Source organism: Motacilla alba, chromosome 3 (genome assembly GCF_015832195.1).
Source record: "Motacilla alba alba isolate MOTALB_02 chromosome 3, Motacilla_alba_V1.0_pri, whole genome shotgun sequence".
NCBI classification, from domain to species: domain Eukaryota; kingdom Metazoa; phylum Chordata; class Aves; order Passeriformes; family Motacillidae; genus Motacilla; species Motacilla alba.
This window is the reverse complement of record NC_052018.1, coordinates 65,652,358-65,672,673: the sequence shown is the minus strand read 5'-3', so window position 1 is coordinate 65,672,673 and position 20,316 is coordinate 65,652,358. Positions and strand designations below refer to the sequence as shown.

General features: G+C 37.9%; 1 protein-coding gene across 2 annotated transcripts in view; it reads left to right on the top strand.

The window, feature by feature from the left end:
- SHPRH (SNF2 histone linker PHD RING helicase) overlaps window positions 1-20,316 on the top strand; it is a 46,473-nt gene that overhangs the window by 892 nt on the left and 25,265 nt on the right. Inside the window, exons 2-12 of one of the 2 annotated variants that reach the window (XM_038132234.1) lie at window positions 1,807-2,476; window positions 2,875-3,004; window positions 8,834-9,046; window positions 9,369-9,447; window positions 10,226-10,376; window positions 11,671-11,776; window positions 12,258-12,514; window positions 13,860-14,555; window positions 17,032-17,283; window positions 18,083-18,161; window positions 20,081-20,244. In XM_038132234.1, the coding sequence (XP_037988162.1) occupies window positions 1,838-2,476; window positions 2,875-3,004; window positions 8,834-9,046; window positions 9,369-9,447; window positions 10,226-10,376; window positions 11,671-11,776; window positions 12,258-12,514; window positions 13,860-14,555; window positions 17,032-17,283; window positions 18,083-18,161; window positions 20,081-20,244 (2,766 nt within the window). In that variant the 5' untranslated portion in view covers window positions 1,807-1,837. Of the gene's footprint in view, window positions 1-1,806; window positions 2,477-2,874; window positions 3,005-8,833; window positions 9,053-9,368; window positions 9,448-10,225; window positions 10,377-11,670; window positions 11,777-12,257; window positions 12,515-13,859; window positions 14,556-17,031; window positions 17,284-18,082; window positions 18,162-20,080; window positions 20,245-20,316 lie in introns of both variants that reach the window. The other variant, XM_038132233.1, reaches the window with a different exon arrangement.

Here is a 20,316-nt window from a genome sequence, read left to right as displayed (position 1 = left end):
GGAGACTGTCATTCTATACAACTGTCTGAAAGAGGCTGGAGCCAGGTGGGAGTCGGCTTCTTCTCCCGAACAGCTGTGACAGGATGAGAATAAATGGCCTTAAGCTGCACCAGGGAATGTTTAGATTGAACCTTTGGAAGAATTTCTTCACAGAAGGGGTGATTAGACACTGGAATGGGCTGCCCGGGGAGGTGGTAGAGTCAGCATCCCTGAAGGTGTTTAAGGCCAGGTTGGATGTGGCACTGTGTGCTGTGGTCTAGTTGACAGGGCGGTGCTCAGTCACAGGCTGGACTTGATGATCTCAGCGGTCTTTTCCAACCTGATTGAGTCTGATTCTGTGTTTGTGTTTCAAACACAGAAAGATTTGTATATTCCACGATATTTCCTTTGGCTTTCATGAATTATCAGTTAGTGTTTGTTTCTTATGTTTTTTGGGTTTTTTCCCTTACAAAATTATTCAGTAATAGGAATTCTGTTCTGTTCCAGCATAAGCCCCTTTAACTTTAGGATAAGATGTACTGGATTTAGTAGCTTGGAATATTTTCCTCTTATCTTCCTACATTCCTTTAAAAGTTTTATGCACAAGCTGAATTGACACAAATGTGGTCAAATACTGGAATCATCTGCCCAGGGAGGTGGTGGAGTCACCATCCCTGGATGTGTTTAAAAAAAGACTGGATGTGGCACTTGGTGCAATGATCTAGTTGAGGTCTTGGAACATGGGTTGGACTTGATGATCTCAAAGGTCTCTTCCAACCTAGAAATTCTGTGATTCTGTGAAATACACTCACAAAGTGTAATATGAAGTCACAGACCTATTGCTGTGTTCAGGCTCCTTGTAAAAAATCTTTTCCTGAAAAAAGTTCCTACTTACTTGAATATTTAATTATGCGCATGTGGTTTTGGCTATGTAGTTATTAGTTTCCCAGATGGATCTAATATTCTATGTTTTGCTTCTTCATATATACCATTTAGCAGTTGCACTTTATTTTCTTGTATTTTATTGACAACGTCTGTTCTGTGCCCAGGTTCAGTTAAGGAGTTGGATGTCCATCTTGACTTAGGTTTGCAGTTAGTCAATATCAGTAAGGCTCTAGATTTAGTTTGCTGATTGATCCCCCTGAAATGCACAATAACTATCTAAGGGCTCTTCTGCAAGCAGTTTGGATATCCAGGGCCCAGGATGCACACTTTCCTGGGAAAATTATTCAATACTAGTCATTGAAAATTATTCAATACTAGTCATCCCCAAGGTCATTTGGGACTTTGAAGGACAGAACTTGATAGCTTGGGCTCTAAACCATATTTTGTGTAGTGCCATCTTCAGACTAGCCCTGTGTCAAGTTTTAAGTTTCAGCTCTGTGTAGGCTTTGAGAAGAAAGAGGAATTTTCTGTGTGTTTACCCCACTCCCGCCCCCAGATCTCCTGTACTTCTGCACTTTTGTTTGCGGAGGTTTGGTTTGGGTTTTTTTTGCTGTCTTCCTCCACCCCCATCTTTGAAGGATTCCTATGCTTCTTGGTTTATATCTGTCCCACAAGATTCTGAGTGAGTGCTCTGAAATGATGCAGTCTTGTTGATCTTTGCAGCTGTCTGGCAAACTTGTAAGATCTGTCTAGATGAGACCATGCTTCATGTCCAGCGTCATCTCATGGCACAGGAAGAGGAGGGCCTCTCGAGCTAATACTTCTGAACAGTTCGAGTGCATAGTGCATGTATTTGTGTCCCAGAATTTCGCACAGTGAAATTCTAGTGTGGCCATTTGATTGTGTAATGCCTGTTGTTGACTGATTTACTTCACCTTGCAGATACTGAAAGCACCGTTAAGAAAACGGCAAAATGAGCAGTCGTCGGAAACGTGCACCTCCATCCAAAGTGGATGAGGAGAAGAAGAAAAAGCTCTGCTGGAATATGCATGAAGACCGGAGAAATGAGATGGTGGCTTTAGATGATGAAGTAACTAATGAGGACCATATTCCAGTTCCAAGCACTTCTGGATCCTTCATTGTTATCAACGATGATAGCACTGATGAAGATCTTGTACAGAAAGAAGGCAGTGGCTCAAAATCTGTTAAGTTCTTGACAGTTAATGATGAAGAAGACTCTTATTCCATCTTGACTCCTGTGTCTGTACAGCTAAATATTATAGTCTTGCCATACCGTGCAGATAAGTCCTGGAAGGCTTTGTTGGGAGAATTTGCTCTTCGTCTGCCTTCTGAGCAAATTCTAACTGATGAATTCTGTGACAGGAGCTTTACTTTAATGAGAGGAGACTCTGATGATGAGCTGCAGGTCTGTGTTCATGAAAGAAGTGAAGAAGAGTACAGTAATGAAACAAAAGAATACCTGGGCACTTATGAACAACGTATTCTGGTGGAAGCAACTTTAAGTGGTGAAATATTGGAAGGTTTGAGATGGTTGCAAAAGAAAAAGATAATTGGTCTTTATCAAAGACCTGGGGAGGCTCAGGCTTTGAAGGTATGCATTAATTATACTTGTTTTGCATTTTGGAAGTTCTTTTTCTTTGTTTGAAATATAAAATAAAAACATCTGAACAAAGTCCGGCAGCTATGTATTTATAATGTGATGAAAATGTATAGTTTCTACATGCTTTTGTAATGTTTTCAGTGTGTTTTTTCCTACAAATATGTTTTTATTTTTTCACCATTAACAATGTATTACCTGAAGGAATCGCAGAAGATTTTAGTTCTGTTTCCTCTACATGGTGTTTTTAGTAGATTTATTCTATCTGTCTGTACCTGCTAATTTTCAAACCACTGTTACTATTTTCGTGCTCTTCTATTTATAATATTCTTGTCAATTAAATTGTTAATTTATTTGTTAAATAAATTGTTAACTGTTTAACCTTTTCACAGGTTGGAATTTACCTTCTTGAAGCTGGGCTAAGTAAACCAGAATTTCTCAGTGATGGAGGTGGAAGACCCAAAAAAGCTAATCAGATGATTCAAAAACTCATGGAAAAGTTCTACAGTTTTTTAATTCCAGGTAATGCAATAAAGTTGATTGTTGATGAACAGAAACAGTTTTGTCTTGTGTAGTAGTTGTAAGTGTAAGGGAAAATAGTAGTTATTCCTGCCATCTAGAGCAGCTCTTCTTTTCCGGGCAGTGGTATTAGGTAATTCATCCAATACTATTATCTGGCCATTAATCATATGCTAATTTGTTTATGCTGAAATTAGAGGTGATAATTCTTCTCTACAGGTACTGAAGCATAGAGATATTATGAGTCCTTACTTTTTTGGAAGTAAATACAGTTTTCACTGGTTCGTGGGGTAATTTGAACAGATCTACAGTCCCTGAATTATACAGGAACTGTGTAAAAGAACCAGGAATTAAATTTGGAAAACTTGTTCCCAGGTTGGGGCCTATCACACAACTGCAGCAATAGATTTCTGTTTCGTTTCTACTGTAAAGCAGTTATAATGTAAAATACTACAAAATGCAGCTTTATGACAGTTTTGAGAATATACCATTGCAGATTGAGAAACATGGGCTTCCCTATCATTTTAGAATTACAGGTATGTTTGCCAAATTACGCTTACTAGCAATACAGATTTACAGGATGATAAACAATGGCTTTATGTTGTGATGTCTTAGGAAACTTGTGGAAGAAACAAACAAACAACTCAACCTTTGTCTCATTTCTGAGTGTAGAGTTGATTCAAAATTTTGGCTGAAGACTGATTCAGTGACTGTAGTATACAGAGTTCTTGTTCTTGTGGCAAAAGCCTAGCACCCACCCCAAATAGTACTGCACTTAATTACAAAATGCAGAGTTGTATAAAAATCATGCAACTCAGGCTAAAGAGAAGCTAAAAGGAAGAGCTAACAGAATAAAATCTGAACATCCTTACCTGCTGCAAAGAACAATTGTGCAAGTGTGAGGAACAACTTGAGATATACCAAGGGATGGGCCAATATAACTTGAGAAATCCTCCTTCCAAAAAGTTAAGTCCGACTGACACAAATATACCAGTTTAGGTTTGAAAGCAAGACAAATCAGATCCAAGAAGAGGTCTGAAAAATAAATAGTTTAAGGTCTAGAAATGAATAGCAGTGGTTTTAAATCCGTTAGGAGAAACACATTATCATAAATGCATTAGAAGCAGAATAGTTGCCAGAGAATTCATAGACTTGAGATGTCTAAGGTATATGATAGAGTGCTGAAATCAAAGTAATGCTATAGCAGAGAGCACAATTGTCTTCTCTGCATATCTTCTCATTGTGGAAGAGTTGGGGAAAGAAGTTGTGAAGAAGATTACTGGTGATTTGCTTTAAGGTCCAAACTAATTTTCTGCTGGAATCTGGGACATTTGTCTTCAATACACTAAAGGATGTGTTTATAGAGACTAACTGGTTCAGTGTAGCTTACAATATAAGAGGCACTTTTTGAAAGGGAAGACATGCCTCTCAAAGTTGCTGGGGCAAGAATGTGGTCCTGAGAAGTAGGGTTGTCCTGCCTTAACTTTGCAGAAGCTGTGCAAGCAGCTCAGGTTCGTAAAGGAGCTATGTTGCCAGCTGGTAAAGATTCAGACTGTTTTTCAGCATGTATGTTTTTATGTGCTGTAAAATAATAATAGAGTCTGGATTTCATGCCAATGAGTGCCCTGTAAGTGACAAAGTAAAATAGCTGTCATGGAGAACAGAAATAAATGATTGCAGATCACCAGTCAAGTCCTACAAAGGCATGTGCAGCTTAATGTATTACTAATGCTTTGAGAATGATTGGTGAAATGGTGTCAGCAATGTTTAAATGTATTATTCAGCATAACGGAGATGAAGAACAACTGAAAGCTTGCAAGCAGACTAGGCCATGGAGTTTCAGTAGTAATTCAATATATGAACAGAAAACAATGCAGAAGAAAACAATTATGGCCTCTTTGCTAACTGTTGCAAGCAGGGTTGCAGTTCAGTATGTAGGTGTATAGCTCAGTGAATGCATCAACCTAATGTTCAGTGTTAGTGAAACCAAATCAATAGTAAAGAATTATCCTGAAAATGTTAGAGAACAAAACGTGATCACTAAACCACTATGTAAGTCCATAGTGTGCATTATGCTCTGCTCTGAATTCAGAAAAAACATGTCACAGAAATGAAAAATATTTGTGAAGGAGGATCCCAGGTGATTATGCCCTGTGAAACTAGTTTCATTTCCTAACAGTTTTTGAGCGTGAACTTACTGATGTGGCATAAAATAATATAGCCTTGATTCTGTGCTGATTAATGCATTTCTCTTAAATGTTTCTAACAATTTAGTTTAAATTCCACCTGTTTTTAAACAGAATTAGTTGAGGTTTTGTAAAATTACACCTAAGTAAATATTTTAACACTAATCAATATCCATCTGAAGTGAAATCTATACAATAACATTCCAAGATGAAGCTTCTTGTTTCCTCCACTGATGAGCAAATTCTCATGCTGATGGGATTGTGCTCAAGGAATTTACATCAATAAGGGATATGACCTCTCTACTGCTACATTTAATTTTAATATATTTTTCCCTACTTTTCTCAGTTAATTCTGTTAATATCCTTCTAGATGGTTTTGAGACTTTGTGGCAGGAGGTTTGTCTGTGTTATGGCAAGCATAGCATAGGTGCATTAAGTATTCTGAAAAAAACTGATAAAATGTTTAATATGGAATCATTGAATCATTTAGGTTTTAACCCAGCCCTGCCAAGTCAATCACTCAACCATGTCCCTAAGTGCCACATTTACATGACTTTTAAATTTTTCCAGTGATGGTGACTCAACCACTTCCCTGAGCAGCCTGTTCTTATACTTGACAACCCTTTATGGGAAGAAATTTTTCCCTGTTACCCAATCTAACCTTCCCCTGGTGCAACTTGAGGCCATTTCTTCTTGTTCAGTTACTTGGGAGAAGAGACTGACCCCCCACCTCACTATGACCTCCTTTCAGGTAGTTGTAGAGAGGACTGAGGTCCCCTCCTCATCTAGTTTTTGTCCAAATGACCCCAACTCCCTCAGCTGCTCCTCATAAGAGTTGTGATCCAGATCCGTTACCAGCTTTATTGCTCTGCTCTGGATATGCTCCAGCATTTCCATGTCATTCTTGTCATGTAGTGAGGGACCCAAAATTTAATACAGTAACCTCACAACATCCTTGTAGTCATCCTGAACATCCCTTTCTTCCAAAGGTCATAAACTCTCTGTTTTCCCTGAGTCTCAGCCAAATCTGCCTGCTCAGGCAGATGTTCTCTGCCATCTTACCTTTTCATCATATACCATTTACCCTCAGTTTTCTTAAGAAGAATAAATTCTTTATACAAAGATGGTTTTGGAATTTGTTTATTTACTACCATATGTGAGGCGACAAGTTTTCCATTAATCTAGGCTGTTTTCATTAGTGCAGATATTGTTATTCTGCAGTCTGGAAAAGGAAGATCCTACTGCAGATGCAGTAGCAGAGCTGTAGTTCAATCATTGAAGGAATTAAATAGAGTACTTGAAAAGCATCAGAGAAACTGAATTTTTAGATAGTACAATGCCATCTGTTTCTCAAATGTAAAAAAGATTAAGATGAGACCTCTGTAACTGAATTACATTTTGAAGTGGTTGAAAGCATAATTAAATATTCTTTGTTTAATAAGTAACTGAGAGGGATAAACTTTCCTAGCATCCTTTTCAAAATCCCCGTGGTATGTTGAACCATTTAATATTGAAAAAGAATCTCGGAAAGAATGAACAAAACAAGAAAGGTGTGTACAAAAAAATACAACTGCATTAAAAAAATTACTTTAAATTATATTGCAGTCTTTGCTCTCCTGTAAAATTCTGGATGGACTTAGTTTATGTTGAAGTCAATTTATTATGCTTAAAAATATGAGATTTGAAGACTGTTCTTTTAGCAAGCATAAAGATAAATGTCATTATATATCAAATTCTTTGATCAAAGTTATACTTTGCAAATACTCTAGTTTTCTGTTCTTTTCCTAAAGTGAGGGGTATGAATTAGAGGACCCCTTTGAATGTATATAAAGCTGAATGCTTTCTTGGTGCTTTTTATTTGGCTGGATCATTAATAACCCCACATGTGCACTCTAATTGCCTTCTTTACATTACAAGTCATATATATAGTTTTCATGACTATATAGAAACGTAATGTCTTTCAGTATTGTCATTTCCCTTGACAAGCTCTGGGATTGTTCCTTTGATTTAAAAGGATTAGAGGAAGGCACTGATGGCTGCCATATATAAGCGTATAATTTCCTCTTTTTGTTTTGGAAATCATTCTTCACCTTCACCACTCATTTGAATGAAAGAAAGCTTTTGCTTTTCAGGAAAGAGAGTCCTAATACCAGTTTCTGAACCTTATGATAAGATTAAGCTTTCTGGTTTTTGCTGGGTACATCTCTTCCTTGTTAGCCCGAGGCATCAGAATCAAAATCTGATTTAAGTGTGCCAGCCGTTTGCTGCTTTATTAAAATGTTAAATATACTTTAAGGTCACTTCATGCTTAAAATTATAGTCTTGACTTGCTTCCAATTTTGGTGGTGGTTTTTTTTTGTTGTTGTTTGTTTGTTTGTTTTTAATACAAAAATTCTGCAGGGTGGGTTTATCTCCAGTGCTAACTAGGGTTAGAACCGGTCTGTATTTTTTTGATACTGATGTTTTAATTTTAGGCCTAAAACACTGCAAAAACTTGGCCTGCAAATCTTTAATTTTCTCATATCTGTCTTCTAGAATGCAAACCCTTGAAGTTTTCATGAATTTTTGTTCTACATTGTTTAAGTTTTGTGTATGCCCATATATCAAATTATGTGAAAAATACATAAGCACAAGGCCTTCTTTCTTAGAGGGTAGAAAAGAAGGGTAGGCCTTCTGTCCCAAAGGGTGATTACTTCTCTTGAGGTGGGTTTTTAATTTTGAAAGTATGCCTTGTCTGAATTGTTGCAGTGATGCAAGTGGTGAGAGTTATATTTTTGTCCTACTGCTACAATTTTCTTAACCAGATGAAGAAGTTAAGGTTAACTTTTCTCGTTTCAATAAGGTCATTTATTAATATTTAAATCAGAAGCATGACATAAATGTGATCCTGTAACAATTGGAATTTTTTAGTGGAAGGTATTTATTACATAAATAAGTTCTGGTCATTCTATACCTAAATTCTAAAGAAGGAGCTTTGCTGATTATGTATACATCTGTGCTCACCATAGCACACTAACTTTTAGATGTCCTGGTTCCAGCTGGGGCAGGGTTTGTTTTCGTCTTAGTAGCTGATGAGTGCCGTGTGTTTGGGTTCACTTTGACAATAATGTTTGTAATGCAATGATTTGTTACTTCTTGCTGAGTGGTGCTTGCCCCAAGTCAAGGACTTTTCAGTCCTTGCTCTGCGGGTGCACAAGAAGGGAGGGAGCATGGCCAGGACAGCCTAAGGGATATTGCACACCACAGAACAACATCCTCAGTTTATAAACTAATGGGAGTTGGCCGGGAGCCACCAGTTGCCATTTGGGGATGGGCTGGGAATTGATCAGTGAGAGGTGAGCAATTGTACTGTGCATCACTTGTTTCTTGGGTTCTTTTAGTCTCTCTCTTTTTTCCTTTTCATTGCTATTACTATTATTATTACTGTCATTATTGTTGCAATGTTTTTCTTTATTTCAGTTATTAAAATGCTCATTGTTTGCTACTGCTGCTGGCTGAGTCAGATGCAGTCATGGGCATATATTTAAATGACACTTTGCTTTGCTTATTTTCATGTGTGTAAACTAAATATGTTGCTGCAAAAGTTACTGAAATGTTGTCCCAAGTTGATGGATGATGCACATCTTGAATTATTTGGTGTATGCAGACGAGCTGGAGGAAGATGAAGAAGAATCCGACATGGAACTAGAGCGACAAAATATTGAAGAGCTTTATGACTTCGTACGGCACACCCATCAGCAGGATATCCAATTACTGAGAAAGGATGTGCAGCATCCTGCACTAATTCCCATTCTGAGGCCATACCAAAGCGAGGCTGTGAACTGGATGCTTCACCGAGAGAACCACACAAGTACTCCAAGTAGTGGCAAGTATATGGATCTGAAAAACTTGCATAATTGTGGAAAGTGTAATTGCATTGTCAGCAGTAATGTTTCCTTGCTGTTTGATTAGAAGTTTTGTGAGTTATTAGTATTTTCATAAAAGCTGTTGTTTGGGTCATACACTAAATGATAAGCTAGGTTTTACTGAGCAGCAGTGGATATATCATGTTGGTCATGAAGCTCTGTGGAGGTGGACTTCAGCTTTTTTTCTCTTAATGTCACAAAAAGGCTGAATAATTCTAAGGAGTGTGCTGTTAAATGAGAAACTTCATCATAGTGATGTGAACACTTTCTCCATAGAAAATGCGCTGCACTTCTTATGGCGGGAGGTGATCACTCTGGATGGAATAAAGATCTACTATAATCCATTTACTGGCTGGTATGTTTTTGTAGTTACTCTTTCTGAGGACACCTCAGGGTTGTACTTTGTGAAAGCCATGTTGGTAGCTTTATCCTGCAGGATAAAAGATATTCCATAACTTGTTTTTCAGTTTGCAACCTAAAGAATCAGAACAGTGATAGCTTTAATTTGAAAAAAGAACAAACTCAAGTATGTAATGCACAGATAAATATGTAGATCTCAAGTTGAAGATGTAATTATTAAAGCTTTTCTTAAAAACAGTCAGTAATTTAGTGGTTTAATATTTACTTTTTTAATTTAGAGTATTGGAGGCTTTGATCTTCTGATCCAATGCTTTCAAAGTCCAAAGGAAGGCAGCAGTATAAAGCTTTTTATTAATGCTAGGTATTGCATTACTAAGTCTGTTTCTCCTTTCTCATTAACTTGATCAGAATAGAACCTTTTGATTGCTAGTTTACTTTTTATTTTTCCCTATGTAACTTTCAGATCTTTTTCCACATGTGGATATAAAAATATTTCAAATTTTTTGAGACTAATGCTATGATATGCTAAGGTTAGCAAGGCAAGGCCTATTAGGATGTGAAAAGATTCTGAAAATTTTGGCATGCATATTTGTCTTGGTCAGGTTCATACACCCAAAAAGCTTGCTAGTTTTTGTTGATCTCAGCTTAACTAATAAAAGATAATGCCTCACCTTACAAACTTTGCCTTGCCGAAGCTATTCTGTGTGTTCCTGAATGCACACTTGTCTGTCACAACATTCTGTAGTTTCACTGGGAATGTACTTGAATTTTAGCATTATCCGTGAGTATCCAACTGCTGGACCCCAGTGGCCTGGAGGTATTTTGGCAGATGAGATGGGTCTTGGAAAAACAGTAGAAGTGTTGGCTCTTATTCTGAATCATACTGGACCAGAGATTAAACAAGATGATCTGACATTACCTGAGGTAAGGAAACAAGGTTGAGAGTTAATATTAAGAAAATGCTTCTCAGAATGAATGCAAATGCACTTTTTATTGCTTTAGAAGTCCATATTTAAAGCTGTATTACTGGGAAAGTTTTTCCCTTAGTAGGACATGATACTTGGCAGCATAAATGGTGAAACAGTTTGCATGAGAAGCTGTTGATCCTTTGCCATTGTTCAATGGTTTTATCAGGCAATTGTGCTGTTAATATAGTTTGGACAGGCTTCAGGAGTGTATAAATACATAATTTAGTTTACTATGTTGGAGGTCATTCTCCTTCACTTCATTGCATTGATGGGTGTCAGACATCCATTAGACACATGTTCTGTGTTAAATAGGGACAGTTTACATTCTGAATAAAGATTTCTGCTCTCCCTCTATTTCATATGATAAATGAGCTTATTTAGCAAGTTTTCCATCTTTTCACTTTCCAAATCATGCATACTGTGAAAACTTGGCCCATGCACTAAACCCAAATTTTTTTTTGAAGGGAAAGGACCATTATTCTTAAGCAAACTCTTACCACTTTGTGAGTTCCATCCCTTGTAAATCATGGCAGCCAGTTTCATTGCACATTTATCATAGTGATCTACTGCCTGCTTGTCATTTCATCAGTTAAAAGGACTCAATTCTTAGAGAGAGTAAGATGATTCTTAAATATATATAAGAGGATCAGCACCAAGTAGTGCAAACAGAGGAGTATAAGCACTAAAGTGCCTGGACACCAACTGATAACGGGTAGAGAGACCAGAGCTTTTGGAGGGCTGGAGTTACTGAAACTGTTTTATGATGTAAGTATCTGGGACAGATGTCAGCTAATATATTACTCTGGTAATAGAGTAAAAGTTTGGGAGGCAATCCCTAAAAGGAGAAACATGCTTTCTATACAGCTGACTAGAGCTCTTCCTCTATATTGCTTATTTCCTTTTGTGTTTCTAGCTATATAATAAATATATATTTTCCTCCCCAATCAGGAACCTAGATCACTTACATCTATAGATTCCTGCAACTTAGTGCTAAAGCAGTGGAGGACCCAAGAGGCTTTCAGAGTTGCTCTTTGTGTTTCGGTTAGGGTACTGAACACTGTTTGCCAAGAAACTGAACTGAATGATGTGTCAGCTCTTTTTTAATGTACAGAGTATCTGAGTAAATTGGTGAGATCACAACATATATTCGTAGCAGCTCATGCTTACTTTCAAATATGAAGAGTTTAATGAAGGTCAGAGTGACTGTGAAGAGACATGAGCTAATAACTACTTAATGTTGTCTGCATTAGGGTAAGCTTGTGAACTTCTTTGTTCCACCTCAACCTTTAGAGGGAAATAAAAAGAAAAAGCCAAAGGAAATGGAGCCTAAATTAAAGGAAAAAATACAGTATCCCAGTAAGTATTTCTGATGAGTTTTAAAATATGTTTTGCTTTTAGTGTTGTGTTATACTGGCCACTAACTATGAGTTCAAGGCTACTCTTGACTTCTTCAGAATGAAATTATTCTTTTGTTGAGCTCTGTCATGTAGGATTGCATGCTATAAACAAGTGATCCACAGTTAAAAGTAAAGCAACTGACTCAGAACTCTGCTACAGAGCTCCGTGCAACTAGAGGTCTTTGTAAAGAGTTTGTGCATTTAAATGAAATATGCTGTCTTTTTTTTATGCGTCAGTAAGAAAATGGAGTGATTTATTTCTATTGCTATCCAGTGTTGGTTTAGAATCACTGCAAAACAGCAATCTGTAGAGCTGTGTCAAGTTGAAGCTTGTCAAAAGTGCTGCCTATCTGCATTTTTTGGATGAACACTATGTTTAGAGTTACCTTAATACTCATTCTGTGAAGTAACTTAATTTTTTGTTTTGATTCTTCATACAGGCTTACGAGTAATGATATTAGCAGCTGTAAAGGAAATGAACGTGAAGAAAGGAGCATCCATAATTGCAATATTTAAGTACATCAGTTGTATGTATAGGTATGACACACAGAGAAATAGACGGCTTCTCAAAAGAACTCTAGAAAAACTGATTGCAGAACAGGTGGTAGAACACGTTAAAGGACATGGTCTGGCTGGGTCTTTCAAGTTGGGAAAGAATTACAAGGAACAGAAGAAGCGAGAAAGAACCAAAGAGCAGGTAAAATGAGCTGCTGTAATTATTTCAAAGGATGTTGCAAAGGCTGTTCTTTTTTTCTGCCAATTGCATGCTGCTCTCAGCTGTACTGTCTATGTACACTAGCTCAGTGACACTGAGTGGTAAAAATGAAGAAAATTGCAGCAATTGCTTCAGCACTCATAAATAAAGAAGCGGAAATCATAAGTAGATAACATTTGGGGCAAAAATATTAACTATATCTGTCATAAGTCTTCTAAAATAATGTCAGTGGGAGTTGTATTGTTCTTACTGTGAAGTTGTTTTTTAAACACTGGTAAACATTAACCAAATCCTCAAACTGGAAATTTATATAAACCCTTAATATCTATATACTGATGTGTTTATATGTTCGTTAAAAAAAGGGTGAGGAGAAAGTTGTTTGGGTTGGAAGGGACTTTAAAACTCATCTAATTCCAAACCCCCTTGCCGTGGGGACACCTTCCACTAGACCAGGTTGCTCAAAGCCCCATCCAACCTGGCCTTGACCACTTCCAGGAATGGGACATCATTGTCTCTGGGCAACCTGTTCCAGTGTCTCACCACCTCACAGTGAAGAATTTCTTCCTAATATCTACACCTATTCTCTTTCATTAAAAACTATTCCCCCTTGTCCTGTCACTCCCTGCTCTTATAAATAGTCCCTTTAAAGCTTCTTGTAGCCTTTGCTCAGGTACTGGAAGGCCATAATTTAGCCTGAAGCCTTCTCTTCTTCAGGCTGAACAATTCCGATTCTCTTAGCCTTTCCTCGCAGGGGAGGTGCTCTAGCCCTCTGATCATCTTCGTGGCCCTCCTCTGGACTTACTTCAACAGGTCCACATCCTCCTTATATTAGGGTTCCCAAAGCTGGATTGCAGTACTGCAGGTGGGGTCTCACAAGAATGAATAGATAGGCAGGATCCCCTCCCTGGCCCATGCTGCTTTGGATACTGTCCAGGACACGATTGTCTTTCTGGGTTGCAAGTGCACATTGCTGTGGCGTGTCCAGCCTCTCACCCACCAGTACTCCCAAGTCCTTTCACAGCAGGGCTGCTCTCAATCTGTTCATCCAACCCATGTGCAACACCTTGCACTTGGTCTTGTTAAACCTCATGAGATTCCCATGGGCCCACTTCTCAAGTTTGTCCAGGTCCCCCTGGATGGCATCCCATCCTTCAGGTGTGTCAGCTGTACTGCTCAACTTGGTGTCATCTGCAAATTTGCTGAGGGTGCACTCAATCCCTCTGGCTATGTCATTAATGAAGACAATAAGTAGCACTGGTAGCTGTTAAACGTCACTGGGCAAGTTAGAATGTAAAGTGTGACATTCTTGGTTAATTTTACTTTGTAGGTAGCAAGGACTTCAGAAAACACTCAGAAGAAGCAAGTGATTGATGCTAAAAGTCAAACCAAAGAATCAAGAAACAGTGATGAAACATCTGAAAATGTCTTTAAAACTGCTCCACATGAGAATATCGCCATGGAAGAACACGATTATTGTACAATTAGTAAAAATAACAGGAAATCTGAAGCAAATAATGAGAACTCTGTAGAAGAGAAAAATGTTAAGCAAGAAACTGTGGTCCCAAAGTCTCCTGATTTTCATGGCAACCTCCTTGTCTCCAGTGACATGAGCAGTCATCCTGATGATGATGTTTCTAAAACTACAGCTGTTATCCAGCAGGAAATCCCAAAGGTCCAGTCCTCACATTCCCAAGAATGTGCTGGCAGTAGTGTACAACATACCAGTTCTGTATTTCCATTTAATACCGCTGAATATCGTTTTGAATGCATCTGCGGTGAGCTCGGATTGGCTGACTACAAAGCTCGTGTGCAGTGCCTGAAATGTTACCTGTGGCAGCATGCAGAATGTGTTAACTACAAAGAGGAGAACCTGAAGAGCAGGCCCTTCTACTGTCCCCATTGCCTTGTGGCAATGAAACCCGTTCCCACAGGAGCGACTCTGATAATTTCTCCAAGTTCTATTTGTCACCAGTGGGTAGATGAGATCAACAGACATGTAAGATCATCATCTCTTCGAGTTCTGGTAAGATTATATTGCTTCATATTCTGGAGAGTTATTTTATCAAGGCTTGGGGCTTGTATCGCTCGAAGTTCAGAGGTCTTTGTCCTCTCTACCAGAGCTCTACATTTCTTGCTGCTAGACCAATGCTTTGGCATTATGTGATGCATTGGTGTCCCAGACAGTCAGTCTGCAATTAGTAATTAGTTCTTTTTTTTTTTTTCTGTTTTAGTTGGTCCCTGGGAGATAAACCAGTGGACTAGATTGTATAGTGGCTGAAGGCAAATTTTTGTATGGTTTCAGCAACGTGTGGTTTCTGAGAGGGAAGGCTGTTTGAAAGACTACCAAGGAACTTAAAAAGGCCTATGGGTGTTTTGAGTGTTGTCTCACTGTACATGTGCACTTAAGCAATTCTCGGACTGTTGTTCCTCCTTTTGTTCTAGATAAATATGTTTCTGTAGGTAAAGCCTGTATGTTTGCATTTCTGGTTTTCATGCTTTATAAAAGTCTTGGGCATTGCTTTTTACTGAAAACAATACTGTTACAACTTGGCTGTTGTGTCTGTAACATCTACCAGTCTGTTAGGATGTTGCTTATTTGGAGACCATGTATTGTCCTTTTACTTGATTTCTAATAACCCTGTCACTAGAATGAATCTAATTATACTTAGAGTAATAATGGCTATACAGGTTTTTTAAAAATACTGTTATCACAGTATTCAAGAGTCTTTTACTACCAATGCAGCCAAGTTGTGTCCTTCATATTTTTAGCAGTCAAGAACTTTTGTAATGATCAAGAGCTTTAAAAACCATCAAACATTTGTATTTTGAACAAAGTAGTGACAGGTTGATATAACTTTGTATTCAGGGATATATCCAGTACCTTTGGCTGCTACGCATAGTTGCCCAACACATAAATGAATTCTAGGCCTCCAGTGCTATTTGTGTGAGTAGCAATTAGATTTAATGCAGGAACTAATAAATGTGTAAAACTCGCATGGTTTTCCTAGGGCCCAGTCCATGTTTAATGCCAGATTTGATGAAAATTAGCAGAAATAGATTTACATGGTGACAATAAAATAATTTAAATACTTAATGTCATTACTTTAAACTGTGTGACATCTTCCATTCTGCAAGATCATTTTCATTTTCTTTTAACTGCCAACTGTGAGACTTGTTTTCAGTGTTGCTTCAAAATGAAAATTTGGTGGTTTATTTTCTGTTAAGGTAAAATGAAAGTAATGGAGATGTTTCAAAGAATCAGTTTCCCATGTTAACAACTTTTGCATTGCATGTGACATGTGTTTTTTACTCTTCAACTGCTTACAACCCATGGGAAATTCTAATGGTTTTATGTAATAGAACAAGAAATTAAAATTTATCACTAAGTCTTGCTTTGTAGCAGATTGTCTTTTCCTGCTGCTGTGAAAACAACCAAAACTTTGCCAAGATATAAATCTCCAGAAGATCTATTCATAAGTACTTGAAGAAATCATTAGACTTTGGCAGCTGTTTGTTTCTTCTTGGTTACTTCAGAGAGCATGCTCTTTTTGGTTAATTTGTTTCTTTTTTCTTCCCCTTCCGAACTCCCCTTCTCTCTTTTGTTTCATGTGCAATGACCTGGGTTGCTCGGCTGTCCCACTCTGGGGCATAAGAAAGAAATTATCTGCAGGTGTTTCTTTCAGCAGACAGAAATACTGTTGCCATATGCACAAATGTAGAGGAAGATTATTTCTGGGAGAAAAAGTAGGGTTAAGAGTGAAATTAACAGTGAAATCATGCTGATTGTCAAGGGGTAAAGAGCAGCTATTTTAACTTCTGTATGTTTCTAAAGGGATTTGGCTTAACATTATGAGGGAGACAAGAAAAGTACTTCTGTTAATAGAACAAACGTCAATATGAAAGGTTTCTCTTAGTGCAAAGGGACTGTATTTTACCTAGGACTTTTTTTTTCATCTCTTAAATCTCTGTAGGTAAAACTTTACTCAGAGTGTCATTTCTGGTTTTTATATATTTTGATGTGCATTTCTGTCTTTACCTAATCATCCATTAAGTTTTAGTGAGTAAAGCTTTTGGGAGAAAGGTAATGATCTACAGTAAAGCAGAGGAGAAGACTGAACATGTAACAGTAACTTGTATAATGTTGTTCCATACAACATTATGGAATACTTAATCTTCAAACAACTGTTACAACAAATAACTGTTGTAGAAAATAATTAAGGACTCTCTCCTTCAAAGGAGGAAATAAATGTTTCGCAAAGTCATAAAAAGTTAAACAAATTTTGTATCCATTACTCTATTGTATTTATTATTAGACTACTTAGATGAGTTTCCCACCACACTGTTAGATGATTACAGATTTTATGAATAATTTCTTTTTATATGAGCAACACTGCTAAAAGCTTGCACATATTAAGCTGTTCTGGTATGTTAGCATTTTTATCAACGTGTTTCTTACCTCCCTTCTTTGCTATTGTGCTGTTGCCTGTAAATCCCTGTAGGTGTATCAAGGTGTGAAGAAGCACGGCTTTTTGCAGCCGCACATGCTGGCAGAGCAGGAGGTGGTTATCACCACCTACGACGTGCTGCGCTCCGAGCTGAACTACGTGGACATTCCCCACAGCAACAGCGAGGACGGGCGCCGCTTCAGGAACCAGAAGCGCTACATGGCCATCCCCAGCCCCTTGGTGGCAGTGGAGTGGTGGAGGATCTGCCTCGATGAAGCACAGATGGTTGAATGCACCACTGCAAAGGTATGACATTCCTGGTCATGCATTCTTTAACTTGAAAATGTTTGGACAAGTTTATTGTAAATAATAGAGTCTTTCCGTCACCCCTCTTAATGTTCAGAGTACATCCATGTAGTTTGTCCTTGTCCCTTGTTCTTCAGAAGTGAATTTTCTGTTGGAGACGCTTACTACTGAATGGTTCTCCTGTTGGAATTTTGACAGATTGTGAAGTATATCCAGCTCAAAAAATACTCAACATAATCTATACTGATAGTTTAAAGAACTAGGTCATCATGTTGTATATGGTGTTTGATAGTTTCAAACAAGACACTAGCCTTGTTCAGTGCTGTGGTTCAGAGGCATAGATATGTCCTTTGGGTCTAGAAGCTAAAATAGTCATCAGTCTGTCTGCAAACTCAAGGGATACAGCCTGCAGGGAGGATTATTTTAATTAGTCTTTGTCCAGTCTTTTAGCCCAACACGGGAAGACAAAAATGCTACTTATATAATGCCTTATAGGCTTTAATGTTTGGAATTTTCTAAACATACAGTTTAGTTTGCTACTTGTTTGCCTTCTGTGAAGCCTTAATTGCACTTGATTACTTGGAAGACGACATGGCTTTTATCAGCTCTTAGTTACCTTCTAAAAAGATCAAAAAATTTATGTATGTTTTTATAATATATTGCGCCAATGCTGCTTCTAGGTCTAAGGGTACATTCTGAAAAGATGTTCAGAGTTCTCAAAAATAAGATCCACATGTTGTCAGTCTGTGTTCCACTCTGTTTTTCCTTTCCTACCATTGGCTCTGTGTCCTTTCATTAGGCTGCTGAGATGGCACTCCGTTTGAGTGGAATCAATCGCTGGTGTGTCAGTGGCACTCCTGTGCAGCGAGGATTGGAAGGTGAGATTTTATGTAGTGGTGTAATCTCTGGGCTTTCCTTACGCTGATAACTAGGTGGGGCTTTGAAGCAGTTAAAATGTCTGCTAGTTTAGTTCTGAATTCACTAGATATTCCAACTTCGTAAGCCATTAAGCATGATAATAAGGCCATCATTACATGTATCAATTGAATACATGTATACAAATTGAAGAGCTGAAATCTTTTTGTCTCCCTGAGTTAGACAAATATTTTGGGGAGCAGAGAAACTGTGTTTCTAGTAGCTGACTCAAGTGTGTTCTTCAGTTTTCACTTAGTGGAGTGGATAAATATTAACACTTCTTTATAGCAGATAGTTTGCTCTGGTTACAGAATCCTGTGAACTGTCAAATACAGCAAGCAAAGCTGTATTTGCTTTTTGCCTGGCTCTGTATGAACTACCGTGGTCATCCACTGCCATGAATATAAATCCTAAAAATTGTGCTAAAGCTTATGAAACTGTCTCCAGTCCTTATGTAAGGACTAAATGAATTGAGATGTGTGGAGTAGGTAGCTGTATGTTAGCAGGTGACATTTATCTTGTCTTTCTTTTTGTGTGATGCTCAGTTTCTGTAGACAGGCTTCAGACAGAGATAGAATAAAAGAAAGGGAGCTGACTATCTGCCTCCTTGTGTTCTCTGATGGATTTTGGAATGTATGGTACACATTGGGGCAATGCTTTTGGAAGTGCATAAATTAGTGTAAGCATTTGTGGACAGTTATTTGGATACTAAGTTGTAAAAATCAATATTTTAGATCAATTCATAATGAAATTTTGAATTAAATTTATAAATACATGTAATAGTTGCTAGAATACAGCATTAATAGAGCAAAGCTGCAGAAAAAAGTGATTGATTTTAGTGTCGTGATGAACTCCTTCAAGGCTCTGTGTGTGATAGAGTTGATTTAATACATATCTGAAATGTCATACGGTTCATAATCCATGTTGACAGACTCTAAGGCAGCCCCCATCACTTCAGGGATGAAAACTGCTGACTCATTTCAATCTGTGCCATTGCTGCTGTAATGCAGTGGGATAGGACCTCTGGGCAAGCAATTGCTTCTTGCATAGAAATGATTCCCAGGATTTTTCTTCCTCTGGTCTGTGATGTATTTGGTGAATGTCTTGATGCTTTCAGCTGAATATTGAATTACGATAAAGCTAACAGAATAAGGAATGTAGCCACCAGATTCTCAAGAACTATGAGAGATCATCGCATATCTCTTGTTTCTGCAGTATCCACATGCAGCATTTAAATGTGTGCTTCTGTATTTTTCCAGTAAGATTTAGACAGAAGTTTAAAGTCAGTATGCCCTTAAATTTAAATCCAAAAAGTGACAGGTTTCTGAATTAGACAGAATTAGCAAGATGTATTCTCTCAATTAGCAAAAAAACAATTGAAGTGTCTTTTGTTAATTTCTTATGCATTACTAGAGAAGTGAAAATGCTTCTGAATTGCAGCCCCTTCTAGGATTGTGGACAGCAGACAGTTGGTGCACAGCAGGGTCAGAAGTAATGATGCTGAGCAATATTGGTTTAGAAAAACCTGGCAAACCCAGTTAACCATATGCAATCATGTAATTTCTGCCTCTTGCCTCTACTCTGAATAGGCTTAAATTCTTTGCTTTCTTCTGCTAAGCTTGAAATTAGGAAAGTGTCTCACAAACAGCTATATTCTCTCAAGTTGTGTGGAAATCAAAAACGAGCTAAAGGAGAGAACACTCATCTTCCACTACCCAATCCCCTGCCTCAGATATTTTGCTGAGGGAGTGACTGGAAAAAAAGTGCAAAAGATAAAGGCCAGAATGGAGATGGTTTATGCTTCATAGGCTTTGTATGACAGGTAATTTTTTTGAGATGTATTGCGAAGTATTAAAACATAAACACTTTCTTTTCTTGGCAGATTTGTATGGATTAGTCCTTTTTCTTGGAGTTGATCCTTACTGGGTCAAACATTGGTGGGACCAGCTACTATATCGACCTTATTGTAGGAAAAATCCCCGGCCTCTCTACAGTCTAATTGCGAAGATAATGTGGAGATCAGCAAAGAAGGATGTGCTTGACCAAGTAAATCAAAGTTTGGAGTTTTAGAATTCCCGAACATCGTTTATCAATAGTTTTATTTGCAAATTACTTACT